At 53.5% G+C, this 23,883-nt stretch overlaps 1 protein-coding gene across 3 annotated transcripts in view; it reads left to right on the top strand.

The window, feature by feature from the left end:
- Positions 1-23,883, top strand: part of STK32C (serine/threonine kinase 32C) — a 65,235-nt gene that overhangs the window by 33,932 nt on the left and 7,420 nt on the right. The window contains exons 2-8 of one of the 3 annotated variants that reach the window (XR_003961208.4): positions 1,119-1,174; positions 19,261-19,412; positions 21,435-21,608; positions 22,048-22,085; positions 22,834-22,880; positions 23,386-23,489; positions 23,579-23,695. Coding sequence is in view for 2 of the 3 variants with exons in the window: in XM_030276915.4 (XP_030132775.4) it covers positions 1,119-1,174; positions 19,261-19,412; positions 21,435-21,608; positions 22,048-22,085; positions 22,791-22,880; positions 23,386-23,489; positions 23,579-23,695 (731 nt within the window). In the remaining variant the exon portion in view is untranslated. Of the gene's footprint in view, positions 1-1,118; positions 1,175-19,260; positions 19,413-21,434; positions 21,609-22,047; positions 22,086-22,790; positions 22,881-23,385; positions 23,490-23,578; positions 23,696-23,883 lie in introns of those variants that run through there. The other 2 variants (XM_030276915.4, XM_030276916.4) reach the window with 2 other exon arrangements.

Genomic DNA, 23,883 nt, shown 5'->3' with positions numbered 1-23,883 from the left:
AGATGACAGATGTGCATTTATTTAAAATCTAGGAGTGGGACTCATAATATTTATAGTGAATTCTTTGTTCCCACTCCTCCTGAGTGATTGTGGTCTCTGTGGCCAGCCACCAGGCTCAGTGCTCACTGCTCACCATCTTACGCTGCCAACCCCCGAGCCCATGCCAAGCATTTCTTTTCTCCAGAGATCTGGCAAGGACTGCTGAGGGTGCCCTGCACGGCGGGGGTCTCATGGTACAGCTGCTGGGGCTGACAGCTGTATCTGAGCAGTGGGCTCAGCCCATCAGCAAGCTCCTCCTCACCTTGTCTTCTTTATTTCAAACTGATATTAAATTAAACCGCAGCAGTACTTTGGAATAAAAATAATTTGTTTGCAGAGCAGCTGATGGAGGCAGTGGCTGAGTGTTACAGCTGCACGATCAGCTCTTGTCATTGCTCCTCATGCTGGCTCTGGAAAAAGCTACGGAGCTCTTCCAGATGGGTTTGCACGTGAAGGGAGTGGAGGGATGTCCCTGTCCTCTAATGCTGTCCTTTGGCAGCACCAGCAGCAGCACCCCCAGTGCTGGCTGAGCACAGGGGATGGGGCGGTGTCTGTGGGGCAATGGGCAGTGTTTGTGGGGCAGGGGGCAGTGCTTGTGGGGCAGGGGACAGCGGTGGTGTTTGTGGGGCAATGGGCAGTGCTTGTGGGGCCAGGGCTGTGTGCAATGGGGCAGTGGGCAGTGTTTGTGGGGCAGGGGGCAGTGGGCAATGGGGCAGGGGGCAGTGGGCAGGCAGGATCAGAGTGTGGGACAGGGTCTCACCACGCTCTCCGCTCTGCCACACTTGCAGTTTGCCCCTGAGCTCTGTGGAGCTCCCGTCCCCCCATCCACACAGGTCGAAGCTGTATTTTACTTTGTGCTAAACCGCTAATTCAGTAACCTCATCCACCCTCTGCCAGCTCCCTCAAGCACCTGGAAAGAGACTTGAAAGGAAAGCTGTCCTGCAGCTTCCCCAGAGGAAAACTTTTAACAAAAGCCTGGCCAATGCTTTGTTGTAGTTGTCTCTCTGCCTTCTTTTAAATGCAAGCTTATTTGTAGTAAAGCATTTACAAATGTAAATTCTTTTTTCTTTACCTTGTAGTGAACTTTGACCACTTCCAGATTCTCCGGGCCATTGGGAAGGGAAGCTTTGGCAAGGTAGGCTTGAGCCCTCAGTCTTGCATGGTTTATCAGGTGTCTGCTGTTATGTACTAGTGGTTTACTGCAACAGTAATGGGGCCACATTTGGCTATTTTTGTATTTTTTAACGATGGCTGCTCAGTCAACAGAGGAAAAATGTTCAGGAAAATGCCTTGTTGCCATTTGGCTTTGCTGTAATTCTTGGCATCTTGGTGCAACAGATGTGTTGTAAGTTACCAGCACAATTGGGACCATTTTACAGCAAACATTCTTTATGTTTTCAGTTTCCTGTGGGGATGTCTGGGTTGTGGGGGGGGCAGTGAGGCAGGAAGGTGCTGGAAGCTGTCCTTGGTGCTTGACTGAGCTGGCACACAGGTCAGGAGGGTTCTGTGAAGTCCTGGGCTGTTTTCCCAGTCAGAAATCGGTTATGCTGAAGAGGTTTTGTTATTTATTTTTAACTGGCTTTTCTTGCCAAGCGTGTGGGAGGACGTGGGAGGTGATGATCAGAAAGCTGTGTGTCTCTGGGAGCGGTTCCTGTTGGTTTCCTAGTGTCAGTCCTTTTCCAGTCCTGTTCCTTGGGCTGGCTGTGCAGTGACTGCGGCGTTTGCCCCGCTCTGGCAGTGCCAGCACGGCGTCACACGGTGTCACACGGTGTCACACGGGCACAGGGTGGCACGGGGAGCTCTGCTGTCCTCCTGTCACCGAGTTCTGCTGCGAGCCAGCAGCAGTGGTGCCCCCGTGCAGCCGAGTCACCTGTGAGTGGGGGTGAGAGCTGGGAGGGACAGTGCCAGTGGTGATCCAGGCAGTGCCAGCGGGGATCCCAACAGTGCCAGCGGTGATCCCAACAGTGCCAGCGGTGATCCCGACAGTGCCAGCGGTGATCCAGGCAGTGCCAGCAGTGATCCCGACAGTGCCAGTGGTGATCTAGGCAGTGCCAGCGGGGATCCTGACAGTGCCAGCAGTGATCCCAACAGTGCCAGCAGTGATCCCAACAGTGCCAGCAGTGATCCCAACAGTGCCAGCAGTGACCTGACAGTGCCAGCGGTGATCCCGACAGAGCCAGCAGTGACCTGACAGTGCCAGCAGTGACCTGACAGTGCCAGCAGTGATCCCGACAGTGCCAGCAGTGATCCAGGCAGTGCCAGCAGTGACCTGACAGTGCCAGCAGTGATCCAGGCAGTGCCAGCGGTGACCTGACAGTGCCAGCGGTGACCCGACAGTGCCAGCAGTGATCCCGACAGTGCCAGCAGGGATCCAGGCAGTGCCAGCGGTGATCCCGACAGTGCCAGTGGTGATTCAGACAGTGCCAGCAGTGATCCAGGCAGTGCCAGCGGTGATCCTGACAGTGCCAGCAGTGATCCAGACAGTGCCAGCAGTGATCCAGGCAGTGCCAGCGGTGATCCTGACAGTGCCAGCAGTGATCCAGGCAGTGCCAGCAGTGATCCCAACAGTGCCAGCAGTGATCCCGGCAGTGCCAGCAGTGATCCTGACAGTGCCAGCAGTGATCCAGGCAGTGCCAGCGGTGATCCAGGCAGTGCCAGCGGTGATCCAGGCAGTGCCAGCGGTGATCCTGACAGTGCCAGCAGTGATCCAGGCAGTGCCAGCAGTGATCCTGACAGTGCCAGCAGTGATCCCGACAGTGCCAGCAGTGATCCAGGCAGTGCCAGCAGTGATCCCGACAATGCCAGCGGTGATCCTGACAGTGCCAGCGGTGATCCAGGCAGTGCCAGCGGTGATCCTGACAGTGCCAGCAGTGATCCAGGCAGTGCCAGCAGTGATCCCGACAATGCCAGCAGTGATCCCGACCCTGCTGGCTCAGCTGTGCCACGTGCCCGCTGACCCTGCTGTGGGCTGGGGCCGTGTGCCAGCACTGGGGCTGTGGTGGAGGCATGACCATGGAAAAGTCTGAAACGTGCAGTGTCAGAGCTGTGAAGGGCCCAGCCTGGCTCAGTGGGTGGCATAAGTGTCCCCGTGCGCTGGGGACATAAAAGGACAGCTGAGGGGCTGGGCAAGCTGCGCCTGCTCGCGTTTCCCTCCAGTCAGGTCACCTTGGCGGGCTTCTCCCATCACACTGATCAAAAGCTGATGCCACGAGGGTGAGAACATCCAGGTCTGGCTCTGGAGATGGCCCACAGTGTCCTTTGCCTTCTCCTCTGTGGTACAGCCTGGCAAGGTCGTGTTCCACTGGGCCTGAGCTGCTCTGCTTGGAGGGCTGGAAGATGGAAACTTTGCAAAAGCAGAAATTTCCCAGGATATCTGAGACCTGTTTGGTCAGAAGGACCCAAATTTTTACCAGTTGCCAAAATCTCTTTTTGAATACTTTATGTGTATTAAGCAGTTCTGGTGCTGTGTAACGGTGGCAGCACAAAATCAGCCGTGGGATGATCTGCATGGGGAGGGTCCAGCTGTTCTGAGAGGCAGGACAGGGGACACCCAGTCCCAGTGCTGCCATCAGTGCTTCTTTCTAGAGAAGAAGTTCCTGTACAGCCTCAGTTCCCTGACAAACACCAGGAGATGGATTATCCTGCTCTGGCACAGCCCACCCACGTGAATTCCTGCTGGGCTCCCATGAGAGTCTGCCTGGGGCTTCCAGGGTAATGGAAATGGATTGCCAGCAGTGTGCAAGTCCCTGTGACGGTTTGAGGGGGTGGTTTGAAACACTCACCCCTCTTTGCAGCCACATCCCTTGAGCAAGGAGAGGCGAAAGCGTGCAGCAGAGCTCTGTCAGATTTCTGGGCTTGTGCTGAATGATGGCGAATGATTAAATACCAGCTCAGTCCTTGGCTGTGAGGACAAGGCAAACAGCTGAAGAAAGTCTCCCCAGACACTCCTGGTGAGAACAGGAACACTCAAGGTCTTGTGTCTTCAGCTCACAATCAAAGCTCAAACACAACTCAAAACCTCAGTGAAAAGGAGCAGCCCACATTTTTGTTTTGAGCTGGTAGGAGAAGATTCATACTTCACATACAAACTTTCCAGGCAAGGAAGTTTTATTCTTTTAAGGAGCAGCACCTGGAAAATTAATTCTGCTCAGAACATGGAACAGAGAAAAACCAATTCTTGTCCCAGGGCAGGAGTCTCTTGGCTCTGAAGAGAGCTGCTCCCTGCGCTGCTCGCTCTGCGTTGCAGAAAGGTTAAGTCTAGCACGTAGCAGTCTATCAGGCATCAGAACTGTACACACACTGTCAAAAAAATGCTGAAATGATTCATCTGTCATCTTTCTGGATGACTTTGTCAATATGCTGAATTTCCTCTGACACTGAGGAAAGCTTTTTGTGTTTACCAAGTCATTTACAACTCACATTTAATTACAGAAAACATAAAACTACCTACCTGGCAAGCGTTACTAAAAATTTAGGAGTGACTTAGTTGGTTTGCTTGATTAAACCACTCTCTGCCACGTTGAGGAAGATACTGAGGAGCCAATGTCCGAGTAGACCCTCGGTGTGCGAGTGACCTGTGGCACCGTGTGATCCCACGGTGACAGGGCCTGGGGCCAGCGCCTGGGGTGGCCTTGGGCACAGCATTTCCCTCCACGGTCACTTGGTGCACCTCTCAGACAGACAGTGATGTCCTCGGTGTGGGGAGTGTAGGAAGGGAAGGAAAAAACAGCTCAGAAATCCCTTTTGAAGAGCCTGAGAGCCCCAGAGCTGTGGCTCAGGCATATCTGCAACGAATGGCCAATTTCTGTTTTCTAGAGGTGGGTTTTATCAGCTTTAAGGTACAATTGATCAAATGAAGGTCAGGTTCAATTCCATGTTTACGCCAATTAGCAAGTGTGGAATATTTTCCACACATAGTAGAAGTGATATTATTTGATTTTCAGTGATTTAATGTCAGCATAGTGTTCCTCCTGCAGCACAGGCTCCTTTCCAAGCAGCAGCAGCAGCAGTTGCCCAGGTTTGGGCTGCTCTGATGCCATTTCCCGAGGAGCAGCAGCCAGGAGGGGGTTTTGTAGAATGGGGTGCAGTTTGTGGCCCTGTTTTGGTGGGAAATATGCTCTGAGGTTCATTGTGCTTCAGGAGAGACAGCACGAGAGCCAGGGAACTCCGAAGGCAGCGGTGGCATCGCAGGAGCAGCACCTCTGCCTGTTAAAGGTGCCTCTTGTGGCTCCAGCCCCGTGAGGCAGCTGGGGCTGTGTGCTCCCACCTCCTCCTCCCTCCTGGGCTTCCCTGGTGCTTCTGCAGCCCCAGCCCCGCTGCCTTTTCCAGGGATCAGCAGCTGGATGGGGCTGTGGGAATGCACTATTTACACTTCACTGCTGAGAGGAAATAAGAGCATGTCTGAAGTTTTTCGGCGTGGATTTGTGCCTTTGTGTGCCGTTGGAAATAGGGGATTAAACCAGGGCTGGGGCTGGAATGAGCAGCAGCAGGAAATGGGATCTTCCAGAGGGAGCCAGTATACCTGGGTGGGTGCTGGGGGCCCGTGGGGGCCTGGCTTTCCATTTGCTCCAAGGGGTTGGGGGTCCTGGTCCCTCTGCCCAGCTCCACTCACCCTCCCAGGGAGGGCTGGCTGGGTCTGAGTTGCTCTGTACAAGTACTTCAGCTTCATGATTTTGTTGCTTTAATAATTCACACAGCCTGGAGCTGGGTATAGAAAGGCTCTAATCCATTTTCTAAAGGTCACAGATGCCCACCCAGTAGCTGCACCATAAATAAAATTCCCTTCAAGTCTATTCTCAACTGAATCCCCCTTTGACATCAACAGTAGCTTGATCTATTTTCTTTTTTCCAGCTTTATAAATGTTGGATTTTTCCCCCTAAAGAAAGGCTGGAAATGTAATCCCTTGGTATTTAGCTGCCACACATATTTTTTGCCCTTGATTTTTCCTTTATTGTCCTTGATCTCACATGAGGCTGAGGGTTTGCTGGAGCCACTGGCAGGGCTGGGCAGAGGCTGTCCCTGCTGGACACCACTCCTGTCGCTCCATCACACGCCGTGCCACTGGCAGGCTCTGGAGCCAGGGCTGCTTTGTGGAAGGGCAGCCTGGTTATGGAGAGGGCACAGCCTGAGCGGGGTCTGTGCTCCTGGCTGCTGGAGAGCTGCTGCTGTGGGGCCATCAGTGCTGGTCAGGCCCATCCTGCTGGCCCCAAGGCTGCCCAGGGCATCCTGCAGGGTGAGGAGATGGGCACCTGCAGCAGGAGTGATGTGAAGGGCAGTAACACTAGGGACAGGCTCAGCCCCAGAGGTGCTGGCACTGCCCAGGCTCCCCAGGCCATGGGCACGGCCCCGAGGCTGCCAGAGCTCCAGGAGCCTTTGGACAGTGCTGCCAGGGGTGCCAGGGGGAATTGTTGGGGTGTGGCAGGGACAGGAGCTGGACTCCTTGTGGGTCTTTTCCAGCTCAGGATATTCCATGATTCTGGGATTCTCTGATTGCACAGTGTGCTCCACCATTGCATCCAGCTCAGGAGCAGCTGCCTGGGCTGGGGACAGTGACCAGGAGCAGGGGTGAGAAAGCACAGCACACACAGGGGAATCCTCCCTCTGATACCATCTCCCCGGTAGCAGCCAGTGATTTTTCTTCTTCCCTGGACGTTGCTGAGCTGTGAGTGTGTCACTGGTAAAAGCCAGGGTGGGGAATGGCAGAGCATGAAAGGTGCAGTGGTGGTGGGGTCCAGCACCTCCTCCCTGTCTGCATCTCAGGCTGTGGGGGCAGCCGCAGGAGAATTACAGCCTGGGAAGTGCCACTGGAGGGTCTGGAGTGACTGTGTGAGCAGTGAGCTCAGCTGGAAGGGGCTGGGGATCATCCTGCACTTCCCCACTGGGGACCTGTTTGGGGTTTCTGAAAGATCAGACTTCAAAAGACCGTGATTTATCAAACAAGCTGCCCACTTTTGTTATTATTATACACCCGGTGCCTTATTAACATTTGCATTAGAAACTGCCTGGGGTGTTTTTGAGCCCCCGTCATTCCCTGTGGGTGAGTCACGCTGGTGTGGGAGTGCAGGTGGGTTGGGTGGGATGGACCCTCACTCCAGGGTGAAAACCTTTTCATGGATGGACATTGCTGCCCACTGAGTGGCAGATGTGCCTGAATCCAGCCCTGACCCTTTGTAGAAGGGGCAGCCGTGCAGCGGGTAAGGGACAGAGAGCTGCAAACGTTACAGGAGGAGGAGGAGGAGGAGCTGCAGAGGAAGCAGTGGAGGATGGAGCTGGGTCAGGGTGACCTGGCTTTGGAGAAACATTGGAATAGGCAACCCAGGGAGGTGGTGGAGTGCCCACCCCTGCCTGGTGGTGTTCAAGGAATGGCAGGACGTGGCATTCAGTGCTGTGCTCTGGTTGGCAGGGCAGTGTTTGGTCAAAGAGTGGACCTTGATCGTGGAGGTCCTTTTTCAACTCATCTGAAAGGATTCTGTAATTTCATGAGACTTCTACAGCCTAAGTGCATCACAGAATTCTGTAAACATTTACCCACCTGAAAGGACAAAGAGCAGAATGTTTTGGCATTGATCAGATTAATGATTGGAAATGTAATGGTAGTTGTGTTAGTGCTGCCCTCAGGAGAACCTCCTGTGCTGCTGACAGAGGCTCCTCCTGCCCTCAGCAGGGCCCACACGGCCACCCCAGACTGCAGCTCTCACATGGCCAACATGAAAACCTCTTACTTCTAAAGTAAAAAATCCATCCTTTGTCACTAATGATAATCACAGTTTTCTCAGAGGCTGAAATGTGGCCAGCATTTGGATCTTGTTTTTGTTCTGACAAGCCATCATAGCCTACACCCCCACGAGCTCGTAAATGGAACTGAGAGATGGAAGGTTCCAGCATCAGATGCAGCTTTTGGCAACAATAAAATTGAATCTGTGTTGGACATCGAGGTCATCTACAGGTCCTTGGAAGCTGCAGCTTGTGTGTTTGGGATGTTGTGTTAATGCTCATGGTTGGACAATCCAATTACAAACCACTTAATGTCAAAAATGATAGGGAGCAGTGTCCTCGGTTCCTATGAAATTATGGGTACATCAGCATGATACAGCAAATAGAGTTTATGAAGGAAAATACTGCCAGGCTTTGTACCGATCCTTATGGGTGTACCCTGTTGTTACTCTGGGCAGTGGTGTCTGTGGAAGGAGACTTTGTCCCCTTCTTCACAGGATGTATTTCTTCTTGTGGGTCTAAATGTCATGAGTTCTTACTGAAGTGTCTGTGTGCTGCTTAGAAACGGATCAGAATCTCGTGGGAGTTGCATGGACACAGCTCCAAAAGGCTGGATGCAGTTCTGCTCTGGTTTTTCTGTGGTGAAGGCAGAGCTGCCCACAAGCCACTACAAGGCCGTTGGGATTTCCTGTGTCTCAGCAATGAATTAAAGATGGAGCATGAAAAACAGAAGCAGAAACGGTGCAACTGGTGCACAGCTCACAATAGAAGCAGTGTTGTGACAAGGGACCTGACGTGATTTTGCTGGGGCTGTTTGAGGGAGCACGGCCTGTGCTGGGCACCTGGAGCCAGCGGCAGTGCCCCACTGCCACAGACACGGCCTTGGGGAGGGCCAGGTTCGAGGCAGTGTCCTTCGCAGGGATGGGCACTCGGGGTGTTTTTGTCCCTCCCGGTTTTCCTGACAGCCCTTCTCCTCTGAGATCGCCTCTGCTCCTGGCTCCTGAGGGGGCCATTTGCCTCCTCTCCGGATGGATGGTGTTGGTGGGCTGTGGAGCAGGGCGAGAAGAGGATGTGGGGAAAACTGCTGTGGGAGAGACTTTAGAGGGGGATCAGAGGGGTGGTGTGGAGGGCTGGGTGTCTCCTCCAGCCGAGGAGGAGCCCCTGGGCCCCAGTGGGCTCAGCGGGGCAGGGGCCATGTTTGGGAGCGGGGTGGGCGCTGCCCCAGAGCCTGGAGAGCCCTGCCCTGCTGCCCCAGGGCTGTGCCCGGCACTGTGCCCTGGCACTGCCCCTCTGCCCGCTCCGATGGAGGCACTGGGGGGGACAGACAGGATGGGAGTTCCCGTGGCACCTGCTCTGTCTGTCTGCTGCTGTGTCTGTGCTCAGCGCCACCCTGAGCAGGGCACTCGGGGTGGCCAGGGAGAGCTCAGGCTGCCAGGCTGCCACTGCAAAGGGCCCCTGAGGAACCCAGGAAATCCAGAACACTCTGTCAGCAGCATGGGCGACAGGCTGTGAGTTTGGGTGGCTCTGGGTTCCTTCCCCTGGCTCTTTCCATCCATGGTGCTGTTGCCAAGCCTGGGGTGAGGGGTGAGGGACCCTCAGGTGCAGCCCAGCGAGGGTCACCCGCTGGACAGGCCTGGACATTGTTATTTATGTAATGTGCATAGCAACATCACGTCTGTTTCAATAGTTCCATAAAATTAAAGTATCAGGAGGGAAAATGTTGACAAATTCTATATTTAATGCTTTCCATTTTTGTACCAACTGGCCGTTCTGTTCTCTGAAATGAAACTCTTAAGTACAGGATCACTTTGACAATTGCAAATCGGCTTTTCTTATTTTTTCTTAATACTTTTTTATTCTTACTGACCCGTCACATTTGGGATAGACTATATTTTATCTGTATGATCAGGGATTCTACCTCCCTTCAGAAAACACTCTGGAGTCCATGAAAATTTTTAAGGAAAGAAGAGCATGGAAAGAAACCCTGTTTATTGAACAGAAGCCTTTTGTGTCTCTGCTTTCCACCCTCACCTCCCGTTTGCTTACTATTTATGTCCAAAATTCATCAAGATTCCTTCTGTTCCTGTCGTTTTCTCAAGGAGTTGCAGTAAGATTGTTGTGCCATATTATTACTTTTGATCTAAAAATTGTTTTTAAGAGTCACTGCTAAAAATTGCTTTCAACAAAGGGCCATGCGGTATGAAATCCTTATCTGTTCATGTACAGCAAGTGGTGCAGCTAAACCAAACCATGCTGAAGATCACCCAGCAGCAGCCCAGCAGGACCAGCACTGTTTGCCAGGGTGCAGGAGCTGCAGCCAGCACTCACCCGTGGTGGGATTGTGCCCCTGTGTGCCCCTCGCAGAGCTCCGGGTGGCTGCTGCATGCTCAGGCTCTCAGATCAGCTCTGCTCTGCTCTGGAACTCCATTTTAGCCCCTGCTACTATCTTTGGGCTTGTCAGGTTAGAAGTGTTGTCCGGAGCAGCTGGGGCTGCCCCTGGATCCCTGGCAGTGCCCAAGGCCAGGCTGGACACTGGGGCTGGAGCAGCTGGGACAGTGGGAGGTGTCCCTGCCATGGCAGGGGGGCACTGGGTGGGATTTGGGGTCCCTCCCAGCCCAAGGCATCCTGTGATTCTGTGGCAGCCCTGGTGGGACAGTGGCTGCAGGAGCCAGGCAGCCCTGGTGGGACAGGGGCACCTCGGGCCTGGCAGCCCTGGTGGGACAGTGGCTCCTTGGCCCTGGCCGGTGGGTGGCTGCAGTGCCGGGGAAGGACAGCAGCCAGGAGGAGCAGGGGCCGTGTCCAGGCACAGCACAGCCCCTGTGCCCTCACTCTGGCAGGGATCTCCACTGCCCAGCCTCCACAGCTGCCCTCCAGGCTGATCCCTTTGTGCAGCCCGGTGCTGAACACCAGCTCAGTGGAGCAAGCTTCTGGCAAGGGAAAATCAAGTATTTGGCTGCACGAGGCATTGATTCCTCCTGAGGGTTCTGCACTGTGAAACACGAGTATCCCCTTCTTTCTTGGCTGAATAGAAACTCTGTGTTCATTTCCTTCAGCACAGAAGGGAAGCTTTGGTGCCTGGGGGCGTGTTGTGGCAACAGCACAAACGAGGACATTGGGGCCACTTGGGTCTCGATGCCAGTGCCCATCAGGGCCGGATCACAATGAGTGATGAGGCTTTTCAAAATAGCACAGCGAGTGTTCTTGCCTTGGGGTCAGGGAACTTCAGCATCAATTTACGTTCAGAGATTAAATAAGGCCCTCCAATCTTCGTTGGAAGTAATTAGATTTCTTTCTGTTCCCAATATCTGTCAAATATGTAGCTAAAAAAATCGTTTTGCCTCTTTAGCAGCCTATCACAGAATGTAGTCATGGCCATAAGGACAGATGGCTCCAAACACTAGCCATAACTCAAAATGCGTGTTGCCCACAGGAAAACTGTGCACAATTTATTCAGACAATGCTCCTTAGATGTGGCTGTGGCTGAGCACAGGGGTCCAGGTCCTCGTGTAAATCTACGGAGTGCTGCTGAGCTGGAGGGAATGGTGCATCCAGGTTTGGATCCACCCAAAAGGCAGAAAGATGGGTCACAGTGTCTTCAGGGATCTCTGCAGGTTGGTCTGAGTCTTCATTCTACTTTAATTATTGAAAAAGCAAAGCCCAGCAGAGATCTCTGAGCATGTGATTACAGCCAGACAGAGCTGTAGGTGCCTAACAGCCTTTCTGTAGGCAGTGTGGGAGCAGGGAAATGAGGAAATGTTCCCTGATAGGTACCAGGAAGGCCTCAGCCCTGTTTGCAGGGTACCGAGGAGGAGAGCTTTCCTGCCATAGTTTCCATGTGCTGGCTGTCCCATTTGTGTGAGGGAGGCAGAATAAGGCTCATTCTGGAAAAAAAGAATCAGAAAACATGAACAAGCGTAGCTTTGCCCGTGTTCTGAGCCACTCCAGCTGCACTGCACTTGTGTTTCCTCTGCCTGCACGCAGAGTGCTGGGCACACCCAAGGGGATTCATACCCACCGGGGTCTGCTGAGCCTCAGGGAGGGCTCTGGACCTGCACAGAAGCACAGGAACGCGTTCTGAGTGCTCCAGACTGAGGCCACTGAGATTGCCCAGGGCAGCTGTGGCTGCCCCTGGATCCCTGGCAGTGCCCAAGGCCAGGCTGGACACTGGGGCTGGAGCAGCTGGGACAGTGGGAGGTGTCCCTGCCATGGCAGGGGGCTGGAACTAGATGGGATTTAAGGTCCCTTCCAACCCAGACCAGTCTGGGATTCTGTGATCCCCTGATACACAGCACACTGAAGTGCTGTTGGGAACAGCAGGTGTTATTTTGGGTCAGAGGACTTTTTTGGCTCTAGCATAAGCAACTGAGAAAGAGATTTTTTATGGAAGTGTTGACACGACCTGGAAACACCAACAGGCTTGCTGTGAATAAAAGTTTCATCAGCTGCTGTTACAACTTGGCTGCAGCAAACAGCAGTGCTGCATAAAAGAGATTTTAATGATTTATGGTGTTCTGACAAACGAGTCCATCAATCTTGTGGAAAAGCACGGCTTTTCAGCAGGGAAAAACTAAAGTTGTAAGGCTCCATGAAAAATACCTGAAGGAGTGAAACATGGCAAGATGTCTGGAAATGGAAACAAAATCAGCACTTAAAGATGTGAAGGCAGATTTGTCAAGCTGATAACCTTGTGCCTAGAGCATGGCTCCTGAAGGTCCCTTGGCTACCACTGCAGCTTTAGAGGTTTAGATGGGATATTGGGAATTGGGAATTGTTCCCTGGCAGGGTGGGCAGCCCTGGCACAGGTGCCCAGAGCAGCTGTGGCACCCCTGGATCCCTGGCAGTGCCCAAGGCCAGGTTGGACACTGGGGTTGGAGCAGCTGGGACAGTGGGAGGTGTCCCTGCCATGGCAGGGTGGCACTGGATGGATTTGGGATCCCTTCCCTCCCAAACCCTTCTGTGGGTCCATGCTTCTGTGAGCTGGATGGAAAGACTGAAGGGTGCTGTTGTCCCAGGCAGCAGCCCTGTCATGCTGGTGTCCCCTGGGCTGGGTCACTGGCACGTGGAGAGGTGGCCGTGGGGATGGCAGCAGATGTCCTGGTCCTGCAAAGTGTGTGCTGGAGCAATGGCTGAGAGAAACACTGCCAGAGACGCTGCTGCCAGGGCTGTTCCAGGACAGAGTGCTGCTTAAATAAGCTCTGCATTCAGCAGGGAAGGGTTTGGTTGGTTCAGAGCAGGTTGTTATTCAGGGTCAGACAGGTTCCGTGTCCTTGCTGAGCATGGGGCGAGTGGCACTGTCACGGGCAGCCTGGGTGCAGCTGCAGCCCTGTGCCAGGACTTGGTGCCACGGGTCCCTCTGGCTGTGACCCGAGCCCTTGCCCACCAAGGGTAGGTGTGAAAGGATCTGTGCCCAGAGCTCCCTCCCAGGAGCAGCCCTCAGGGGATGGAGAGGGGCTGCGGGCTCTGGCAGCTGTGTTTCTATCTGGTGCTCCTGGCACCAAGCTCTGGGTCAGCACTGCGGAGGGGGAGCCCCTTTGAGGGGCCAGCAGCATTCTCGGGGGGCTGCCTGCCCCTTGTGTGCCTGCTGGTGTAGGGGAGCTGCTCCTGGGGTGCCTGTGGGAGATGCTTCCAGCAGAGCTTCATCCAGCTGTTCCCATGCCTGATGTGCTTAGTGTCACTGCAGCTACACCTGCGAGGCAGCTTTAGGCTTTGTTCTCTTGGCTATGCCTAAAAAAACCCACTTGATTAGCTGATTTCATCCTTAATATCTGTGAGGGTTGTAGAACAAATTATTATGAACTTTTTGATTACCAGTGTTACACAGATGCTAATTATCAGGGAAGGGTTGTATTTTAATTGCCAACAGCATCATCATAATACAAGATGGATACAAAGATGCATTTGAATGCCAGGGGAAGTAGTTCTGTGTCCTGTGCAGCTGTGGCCATGCCCAGAAGGGTGATGTCTGTTTGCAGCTTTCCTGATAGCAGCTGAGAGTTTGAATGACTTATTTTTTTTAATAGAAAGTTGGCAAGATTCTGCCTGCAGTTCTTGGTACAAGGGCAAAGCAGAGGGGTGCTGGGGATGCTGAGTGACAGGGATCTCCCTCCAGCCACTTTCTAAAGGATGAAAACCCTGGGAAAAGTGAACGATGTCTTGGTGTAAGGGCTGATCCACTCAAGGAGAGCTTGGCTAAAGGAGATGAACTTGATAGAAGTCAATATTGAGGTTATCCTTTCAGCAGTGCACAGGTGCAATAAATTCCTTCTCGCCTGCTTTACTCTTTGATCAACAAGCTCAGGAGACCAGTGAACACAATTGTCCAGCCTGTCCTTGCCCTTGCAGTCTGTCTCCAAAGTAAAATTTAGTGTTCAAAATGAAATCAGTTGTCAAAAAAGCTTGAGCTGTTTCTGCATCATGCTAAGTGCCTTCTCACTGCTTCTGGTCCTTCAGGATGAAAGACTTAGTTCTTCCTGCTCCGGAGGCTGCAACTCTCCCGTGTCCCCAACACCCCGAGCTGCTGCCGTGCTTCCCCCATAGCAGAGGCTTCTTTCCCCACGCAGTCCCAAAGCCTGCTGATGCTTCTGGCAATTTAATGTTAATGCTCCTCATTTCAGACTTCAGCCTCTCTGGTAAATGTCAGTTCTGTAGATACTAGGGAAAACATGGAGGAATAAATACCCAGCAGAAACTGGAGGAGAAATCAATATATGTGGGCAAGGTGCTACCACTGCAAATAAGCATTTTTATAAACTAGAGCAGTGGCCACGGTTCAGAACTGGGTGGGATTAAGGTGTTTGATGTAGGTGTGTAGTGTTGGCTGACTCTAAGCCTCGACTCTGCTCTGAAAGCAAAAAGAGTGAAATCCAGGTTGTACGCTGAAATGTCCCCGTGGCTCTGAGCCGCAGTCAACAGCGTCGGTGTGTGGGAGGATTACAGGGCATCGCTCTCGTCTTACAGAGGCAGAAGCCAAAGGAGCAGAAATCAGAGAAGGAAAGCCAGTGCTCCCAGTTCAGACCCAAAGACAGATCCCTGAGTCAGCTGTGGGTTTGTCACCAGCCGTGACGGTGACGTCCCTCAGGGGCCACGAGTACCTTTGCTTTGGGTGACCTCTGCATATGCAGGAGGAAACGATTCTTTGTGCAGCCGAGGTGGAGTGATCCCCACTGCTCACCAGCTGCATGGATCCTGCCCAGAATGCAGCCACGGGCTTTGTTTGAGCCCAGAAAACTCTGCTGTCCCGGGAAAACAAGGCTGAGTCAGGACATGCTGTCAGATGATCAGCTGAACTCTCATCTGAGTGGGGCTTTCAGCCTGATGAATTCCTTCAGAATCAGCAGGGCAAAAGGTTACGTTACTGGATTTTTAAAGGAGAAAAGGCAGAGCCCACTGGAGGCAGCGTGTCAGGCTGGGAAGTGCAGGGGTCAGCTGAGCTGCCAGCTATGCTGACAGCACAGGTGGTCTCACTGGGATAGCACAGGTGTTGTCACTGTGACAGTTCAGGTGTTGTCATCGGGATAGCACAGGTGTTGTCACTGTGACAGTTCAGGTGTTGTCATTGGGATAGCACAGGTGTTGTCACTGTGACGGCACAGGTATTGTCATTGGGACAGTACAAATGTCACTATTACAGCACAGGTGTTGTCACTGTGACAGCTCAGGTGTTGTCATTGGGATAGCACAGGTGTTGTCACTGTGACAGCTCAGGCGTTGTCACTGTGACGGTTCAGCTGTTGTCACTGTGAGGTTCAGCTGTTGTCATTGGGATATCACAGGTGTTGTCACTGTCATGGTTCAGGTGTTGTCACTGTAATGGTTCAGGTGTTGTCACTGTGACAGTTCAGCTGTTGTCACTGTGAGGTTCAGCTGTTGTCACTGTCTCGGCCTGGGAGGTGTCACCTGCCCCTGTCCTGGTGGAATGGTGGCGGGGGCTCCAGCTGTCCCTGCAGATGGGTGGCTGCACGCAGCCCTCTGGCAGAGCGAGTGCTCGGGTATCTGGGGCTCTGTGGAAGCTTTTTGTGCCGTGTCTTGAGCAATCCACTCCCAGCTGCTGCCCGCCTTCTGCCTCGCAGGGCTGGCTCTGTTCCACTCGTTTTCCTAATGGCTGTATTTAACCACCAAACACTCCCTTTGTGTGGCTGCAGTGTGCAGAACGAGGACAGAGTTGTTTCTGCTTCTTGCCTTGCTCCGCATTGTTGACTTGCCTGAGAATGGATTAATTTTAAAAACGTGCTCTTGACTTGTGCCCAAATAGATGTTGATTCCTTCCCCAGGAACAGATGCATGAACTGAGAAGCACAAAAAGAAAAAGATATGTCTTGTGTCACTGCCATTTTGGGGGGACACAAACACATTCATGCATTTCTGTAAACAGGGACACCTTAAGAATGGTCGCTGCCTGTGACAGGGTCATTAGGTGGCTGAGGGCTGACCCCAGCCAGGCAGCACCAGAGCGGGTCCTGGTCCTGGTGTTGGTTTGACCCGAGTTAGACCCCGACCAAGAGCGGTGTGATGTGATCGGTACCTGGTGGTGGCTGTGCTGCAGACACAGCGCCCCTGCCCAGCTGTCCTTTGGCCGTGGGGCTTGCTGTGCCCAGCTGTCCATCAGCCGTGGGGTTCGCTGTGCCCTGCTGTCCATCGGTCACAGGGCTCGCTGTGCCCTGCTGTCCATCAGCCATGGGGCTCACTGTGCCCTGCCCTGCTGTCCATCAGCCATGGGGCTCGCTGTGCCTTACTCTCCATCAGCCATGGGGCTCGCTGTGCCCTGCTGTCCATCAGCCATGGGGCTCACTGTGCCCTGCCCTGCTGTCCATCAGCCATGGGGCTCGCTGTGCCCTGCCCTGCTGTCCATCAGCCATGGGGCTCACTGTGCCCTGCCCTGCTGTCCATCAGCCATGGGGCTCGCTGTGCCCTGCCCTGCTGTCCATCAGCCATGGGGCTCACTGTGCCCTGCCCTGCTGTCCATCAGCCATGGGGCTCGCTGTGCCTTACTCTCCATCAGCCATGGGGCTCGCTGTGCCCTGCTGTCCATCAGCCATGGGGCTCACTGTGCCCTGCCCTGCTGTCCATCAGCCATGGGGCTCACTGTGCCCTGCCCTGCTGTCCATCAGCCATGGGGCTCGCTGTGCCCTGCCCTGCTGTCCATCAGCCATGGGGCTCGCTGTGCCTTACTCTCCATCAGCCATGGGGCTCGCTGTGCCTCACTCTCCATCAGCCATGGGGCTCGCTGTGCCCTGCTGTCCATCAGCCGTGGGGCTCGCTGTGCCTCACTCTCCATCAGCCATGGGGCTCTCTGTGCCCCGCTGTCCATCAGCCGTGGGGCTCGCTGTGCCCCCGGGCAGCCCCGCAGGCACAGGGCAGCCCCTGCTCATGCCACAGACTCAGCTGCAGGGAGGGCCTCTCCACTGACATCCACTTTTCCTGCAGAAATCAGAGAACAAACATTTCCAGAGTGCCCGGAACTGGTGCTGCTCTGTGCGGAGGTGATGCTGTTCCATTGCAGAAAGCTGTTTATCATAATTACAGAGTACATGAAGTTTTCATCATTTCCTCATTTATTATGCTGAGCTCCCATTTTCACTGTGGAGAAACAAGAAACAAATGACATCAGAATAACATGTAATACTCATTAAGGTACAGCAGGTCACAACTTAAAAAATAGAGCACCTAGAAATTAATGAGCTTCCAGCAATAATGTGGAATAAGCTGACATCAGGAGAGAATCTTGCTCAGTGCCTTGATGGCTGTTATCCAGAGGATTGGATTGTTTTCAGAGCAGTTCTACAGCAATGGCCATGTTTTAAAGGAAAATTGTTAGGGTTTTGCTGCTTAAAGAATTTATAAAATATAAAGTTATTTTTGCCTGGTTTATTGAACATACAACCAATTCAGCCTGCTCTAGGCAGGGGCTGGATCCTGCTGGTGGTGTGCATTGTGGTAGGTCATTGATTATTATTATTAAGTTTGCATGAAGAAGGTTTTCCCTTATGTTTGTACCAGGAATGGTCCCTGGCAGCTGGAGTTGAAGGGCTCTGCTCGCAGGGAAACAGCTCAGGTCACTCTGCCCACGAAGTGCCCTTATCGTGAGCTCTGAGGTGAGCAGAGACTTATGGCAACAGCTGATTTTCAGCTCTCACCGCAGTTGCAACCACGGCGGAAAATAATCGCGGTAATTCCTGTGCATCACTAATTAGGGGGTATATCGGGCTAACGATAACCACCCATTATTTTGTCACCTCCTGGCGGCAGCGTGTCCTTGATGATATTATACCGAGCACCATTCGCACTTGCAGATGGTTATTAGTGGCAGCGTTTGGAGGTGTGGGGTGTTCGCGGCTCCCACCTGTCTCGGTTCCCTGCCACCCACAGAAATTCCCTTTCCTTGTTCCGCTCGGTGTAAGCGGGACCCGATCTCTGCCTGCAGCCGCCCCGGCCGAGGCAGCGGCCGAGCTGCCCAGGGAACGTATCCAGCTCGTCCTAATTACCGCCACCTCTGATGATTAACAGGGGGCAGACATAATTATAGCAGGTGTAGACATGCCATTAGTCATTTAAAAAGAGTTACCGTGATAGCTAATTAGCTCTTTCGAAAGCATCGCCTTGGTAATGAAGGTGTCGTTAGCGGAGCTGAGGGAGGCACACAGGGCCAGCCTGGCGGGCACAGGGCCAGCCTGGGGCCAGCCTGGTGTGCTCCGTGCCAGCCTGGTGTTCTCTGTGCCGCCCGGTGTGCTCCATGCCAGCCTGGTGTGCTCCATGCCAGCCTGGTGTGCCCTATGCCAGCCTGGTGTGCTCCGTGACAGCCTGGTGTGCTCCGTGCCGGCCTGGTGTGCTCCGTGCCAGCCTGGTGTGCTCCGTGCCAGCCTGGTGTGCTCCGTACCAGCCTGGTGTGCTCCGTGGCAGCCTGGTGTGCTCTGTGCCAGCCCGGTGTGCTCCGTGCCAGCCTGGTGTGCTCCGTGTCAGCCCAGTGCGCTCCGTGCCCACAGCAGAGCGGGGCTCCGGGACAGGCCCGGGCTATCCCTCCGGACTGGGCCTTTGTTGTTGTAACAAATTTACATTTTGGTCACTTTCTGCTGCCCCAAAGGGATAATTTTCCCCTTCCAGAGCCCAGCGCTGTGCCCAGTCAGACCCGCCCTGCGGAGCTGGGCAGCAGCAGTGTGAGCAGAGGGGAGGCGAGGCTGGCCAGGGACCCTGTGGCTGCCTGACACCACTTTCCATCCAGGCACAGCGAGCCCAAAGGTCTCTCGCACAGCTCCCAGACACAGTTGTTGGAAAAGCTGTCCTTGGAGGCAGCTGCAGTTACCCGTGGGCAGTGGGCTGGAGCAAAGCCCGTGCATTCCCCAGTTGGGCACCGCGCTGGGAGCAGGGATGCTGCTGCCCGTGGGCCAAGTCTCAGCCTGGGGATCAGGGATGTTTGAGGGGGTGAGGTGCTGAGCAGAGCGGGTCTCAGCTCCCAGAGCAGCAGATGAGGATGTGGAACGTGCTCCTGACTCTGTTTTCTCCTCCCTGCCCAGGTGTGCATCGTGCAGAAGAGGGACACGGAGAAGATGTACGCCATGAAGTACATGAACAAGCAGCAGTGCATCGAGAGGGACGAGGTGCGCAACGTGTTCCGAGAGCTGGAGATCCTGCAGGAGATCGAGCACGTGTTCCTGGTGAATCTCTGGTGAGCAGCTCCCTCCCCTGCGCCTCCAGGGCTCCCAGAGCCACACACCCGATAATCCCAGGGGCTCTCCTAGCGCTTGCAGCAGCAGGTCACTACAAATAGTGACAGTTCAAGTTGCTCGATAATTACTTCACCGTGTGTGCACTGGCAGAAATATCCTCATTAGTGAGCAACAGCTAATTTTAAAAAACACTCTTAAAAACAGTTTGAAATCTAACAAATAGCTTGAGTTGGCAATGCCTGGGAAACGTATCCTGTCTGGGCAGTGCCAGTACCAAAGGCTGCCAGTACCAAAGGCTGCCAGTACCAAAGGCTGCAGTCTGTCTCATCTGCCCTACAACCACATATACCCCTCAGCCCGCCAGCATCCCTTGGTGTGCTTTGCACCGTGCTCACTGGCCAAAGAAAACACATTCCTTTGGACATCAGACACATCATTATCAAATTTTGCAGGAAAAACTAATTTACAGTCTCAGAAAATAAAGCATTATATCCTAGTGTTGTTGGATAGTTTGTGGTGAGCCCTAGGCAGAGGCCTTGAGACCCCCTGCTCCAGTGATCTGTCATCCTCAGCCTTCCTGCCCAGCGAAGGGTCCCCTCCCACTCCAGCAGTGCTGGATGTGTGCCAGGCTGGTGGGGAGGGGGACACTTCTAAAAATTGAGGAAGTTTTATACTCAAAGTGATGGAAGTGGGTGATGTGTCACATTTGTTTTGTTGATCCATTGCTCCAGAATAGCCAATTGAGTTAATATTGATATTTTTCAGTTTCTTAGCAATTGCAAATGTTTTTCCTGGCAAGCAATGAAATTCTGTAGAGAACTTGCTCTCACAGCAAACCCTTTCGGCCATAGTTTTAGAATAAACCTACATTTAAGATGGGAGCAGAAGTGAGTGATTCATAAGTATTATACAATCCCACATACTCTTTCCTCAGAACTGCAGTCACCAAATATAACAATGAGCGTTGTTTTGGTGTATCCCCACTGCTGTCAGTCTCCCGTGGGACCCACGGCAGATTTAGAGAGGCGGTTTACTCCACAGTAAATATAAATCTCTTTTTCTGGTTTATCTGGTTAAATTAACAGTTGTGCTTTCCAATTCATCTTCAAGATAGGCTGAGATATTTTAAGTAGGTTTTATGAGATTGTTTGCACATTGAAAATGAGAAGTTTCTTTGAAGTGTCTGGCTGGCAGAGCCTGAGCTCTGTGCTGGTGGGCTGACATGGCACACTGCTCAGGGACAGTGACAGGGTGAGCAGGGGACATTACCTGGGATACTGATGTCTTTCAGGGAAGCATTGCTTAATGTAGGAATTGATTTAAAAAACAAGTGAGCATCTTGAGCTGGACATGCTTGATTGTGAAGGTGCAAGCAGCAAAGCTGCATCGTCAGTTGTGGGCCCAACACTGAAGGACCTTGAGGGGCTGGGAAGGGAACAGGGCTGGGAAGTGGCTGGAGCCCCAGGAGAGGCTGAGGGAGCTGGAGAACTCCTGAGGGAGCTGGGAAGGGGCTGAGCCTTGAGCAAAGGAGGCTCAGGGGGACCTTGTGGCTCTGCACAGCTCCTGACAGGAGGGGACAGCCGGGGGGTCGGGCTCTGCTCCAGGGAACAGGGACAGGAGCAGAGGGAACGGCCTCAGGCTGGGCCAGGGCAGGCTCAGGGTGGAAATTAGGGAAAATTTCCTATCCAAAAGGGCTGCCCAACCCTGGCACAGCTGCCCAGGGCAGTGGCGGAGTCCCCATCCCTGAAGGGATTTAAAAGCCATGTGGTTGTGGCAGCTGGGGACAGGGGTAGTGGTGGCCTTGGCCATGCTGGGAATGGTTGGACTCAAAGGTCTGAGAGAGCTTTTCCAGCACAAATGGTTCTGGGGTTCTGTGCCCATGGTGGGGCCGCGTGCAGTTCTCCCCGGAGCTGTGTGATTAGGAGAGGGGGAGAGCCTGGCTTTTGTCCAGATTAGGAGAGGGGAAAAGCCTGGCTGGGTTTGTGAGCCCCGTGAGGCTCAGTCACTCCCTGGTCCTGCAGGTATTCCTTCCAGGACGAGGAGGACATGTTCATGGTGGTGGACCTGCTCCTGGGAGGGGACCTGCGCTACCACCTGCAGCAGAACGTTCAGTTCACTGAGGAGACAGTCAAACTCTACATCTGTGAGATGGCGCTGGCCCTCGACTACCTGCGCAGTCAGCACATCATCCACAGGTACCTCCAGGGCTCTGCTGGGCCTGCTGGCACCTGCCCTGCTGGCCTTGGGGTGGCTCATGGTGTCCCTGCTGCTCCTGGCCACCCCCTGGCTGCTGGTCCCCCCACCACTCACAGGGAGCCTGATGCTTCACTGGGGGCTGAACATTTCAGGGCAGGTGTTAAAGCCATCCAGGAGTTCACACAAATATCCCCAGTATTGTAATTCCTTTTCTTGGGAATGAGGCCTGAACAAGTCTAATACTTCCAGTTTTTCACCAAGTGGCCCAGGAAAAGTGTATTTCTAGTCCATCATAAAGGGGCTTGCCTCATGTTGGAATATTTTTGTTTCATTTGTTCCTAATTTTTGATAGTAAAACAATTGCAGGTTTTTTGTCATTGAGTCTCATCCCTGGTCTGACTGAGATTCCATCTGCTGTAATCTTCCTTCTTTTCCCAGAGATGTAAAACCAGACAACATCCTCCTCGATGAACAAGGTAGGATCACTCTGCTCCTCTTTGTTTGCTCCCTCATGCATTCCAGGGACAGATTCTTTAGTCTGGGTATCTGTTTACCTGGGAAAGTGTGGGAAAAGCTGCTCTGCTTTTACTGGACCATGCTTGGCTGAACATCCATGTGCTTTTTAATGTGGGGATGGTCACCCAGCTGGCCTGTCCAGTGTGCTGTGGTCAGCACGGAGTGGCAGCCCAACTTCAGCCCTGGGAATCTGGAGTCATTGCAGTCCAATGGCTTCAGTGGCTTGGGACACCCATGTCTAGGGAAGCTCCATGGCAGGAGCTTGGAACGAGATGATCTTTAAGTCCCTTCCAACCCAAACATTCTGTGGCTCTCTGATAGTGTTTCCCTGGTGTCTTTTTCAATTCTGTAGCTCCTGGCCAGAACAACTTGGTTGGTGCTGAAGCAAAAAAACACTCTTTAAAAACACCGTTTAAACTGTTACTGGCTAGCTCCAAGTGTGATTTAAAATCAAAACCTGAAGCTCCCTACCCTTTAATGACCTGGCCAGCCCAAATTCTGGGAAACCTTTGGGATATCCCATGGCCATGCCATGGGATCTGGCCCTGACCTGCCCGTGTTTGTGCTACCCTGTCTGAGGGCAGAAGCTTATGAAACAAATGTGTTCTGACTGCATTGCCACTGCACTGCCATTAATTCCTTCTTAAAATGTGTCTTTATTTAAGGTCATGCCCATTTAACAGATTTTAATATTGCAACCATCATTAGGGACGGTGAAAGAGCGACAGCATTGGCTGGGACAAAGCCATACATGGGTAAGAGACAACCACTGCTCTCGTGTCACATTGTGAGTGCTCAGCACACGCTGCCCCAGCCAGGGCCCTCCAGTTAATTTAGGACATTAGTTCTCGTGTCCAAGTCGTTCAGCACAGCCCGATTGTTTGAGAAAGGGAACTCCCAGTGTGAAGGCATGGGGAGTGGCATGTCACCCCGTCCCATCCCATCCTGTCCTGCCCTCTGCATTGCATCCTGTCCAGTCCCCCCATCCTGTCCTGCCCTCCCCATCCCATCTCCTGCTGTGCTCCCATCCCTCTCTGGCTCCAGCCTGGCACTCGGTGTGGCCACAGTGCTGTCCTGTTTAGGAGGGCTGTCCCTGCAGGTGGCTGACATCCCAGCTCCCATGAGGGCAGGCTCACGGCTGCTGTCCCCTGCCTCACACAGCCTCCCCTCGGGCAGCCGCGCAGGAAAATCACTGACCTACATCAAACAGCGGAGCGGAGAACAGCACTAACCTGTTGTGTGTTGTGCCTTTCTGCTCAGCCCCGGAGATTTTCCACTCCTTCCTGAGCGGCGGGACGGGCTATTCCTTCGAGGTGGACTGGTGGTCCCTGGGGATCATGGCCTACGAGCTGCTGCGGGGCTGGGTAGGGCTCCGGCCGTCCCGGCCCTCGGTCGCGGGCTCTGGCTGACCCAGAGGGACAGGGGCTCCTCACCTGTGTGCTCTTGTCCCCAGAGGCCGTACGACATCCACTCCAACAACCCCGTGGAGTCTCTGGTGCAGCTCTTCAGCACCGTCAGCGTCCAGTACTCCTCAGCCTGGTCCAAGGAAATGGTCGCGCTGCTGCGGAAGGTGAGTGGCCCTTGTGGGCTGCCGCTGGATGGATTGGTGGATGAATTGGTGGATGAATTGGTGGATGAATTGTCCTTCTGGGGTGCTTTGGGTTGGATGGCAGCTACTCTGCAGGCAGGACTAGCTGGAAAATTATCAGCTTATTAATAAACAATGAATAATAAGAGTAGTGATAATAATAATGTACA

Source organism: Taeniopygia guttata, chromosome 6 (assembly GCF_048771995.1).
Source record: "Taeniopygia guttata chromosome 6, bTaeGut7.mat, whole genome shotgun sequence".
In the NCBI taxonomy this organism is placed as follows: domain Eukaryota; kingdom Metazoa; phylum Chordata; class Aves; order Passeriformes; family Estrildidae; genus Taeniopygia; species Taeniopygia guttata.
This window is presented reverse-complemented; position numbering and strand designations above follow the sequence as displayed.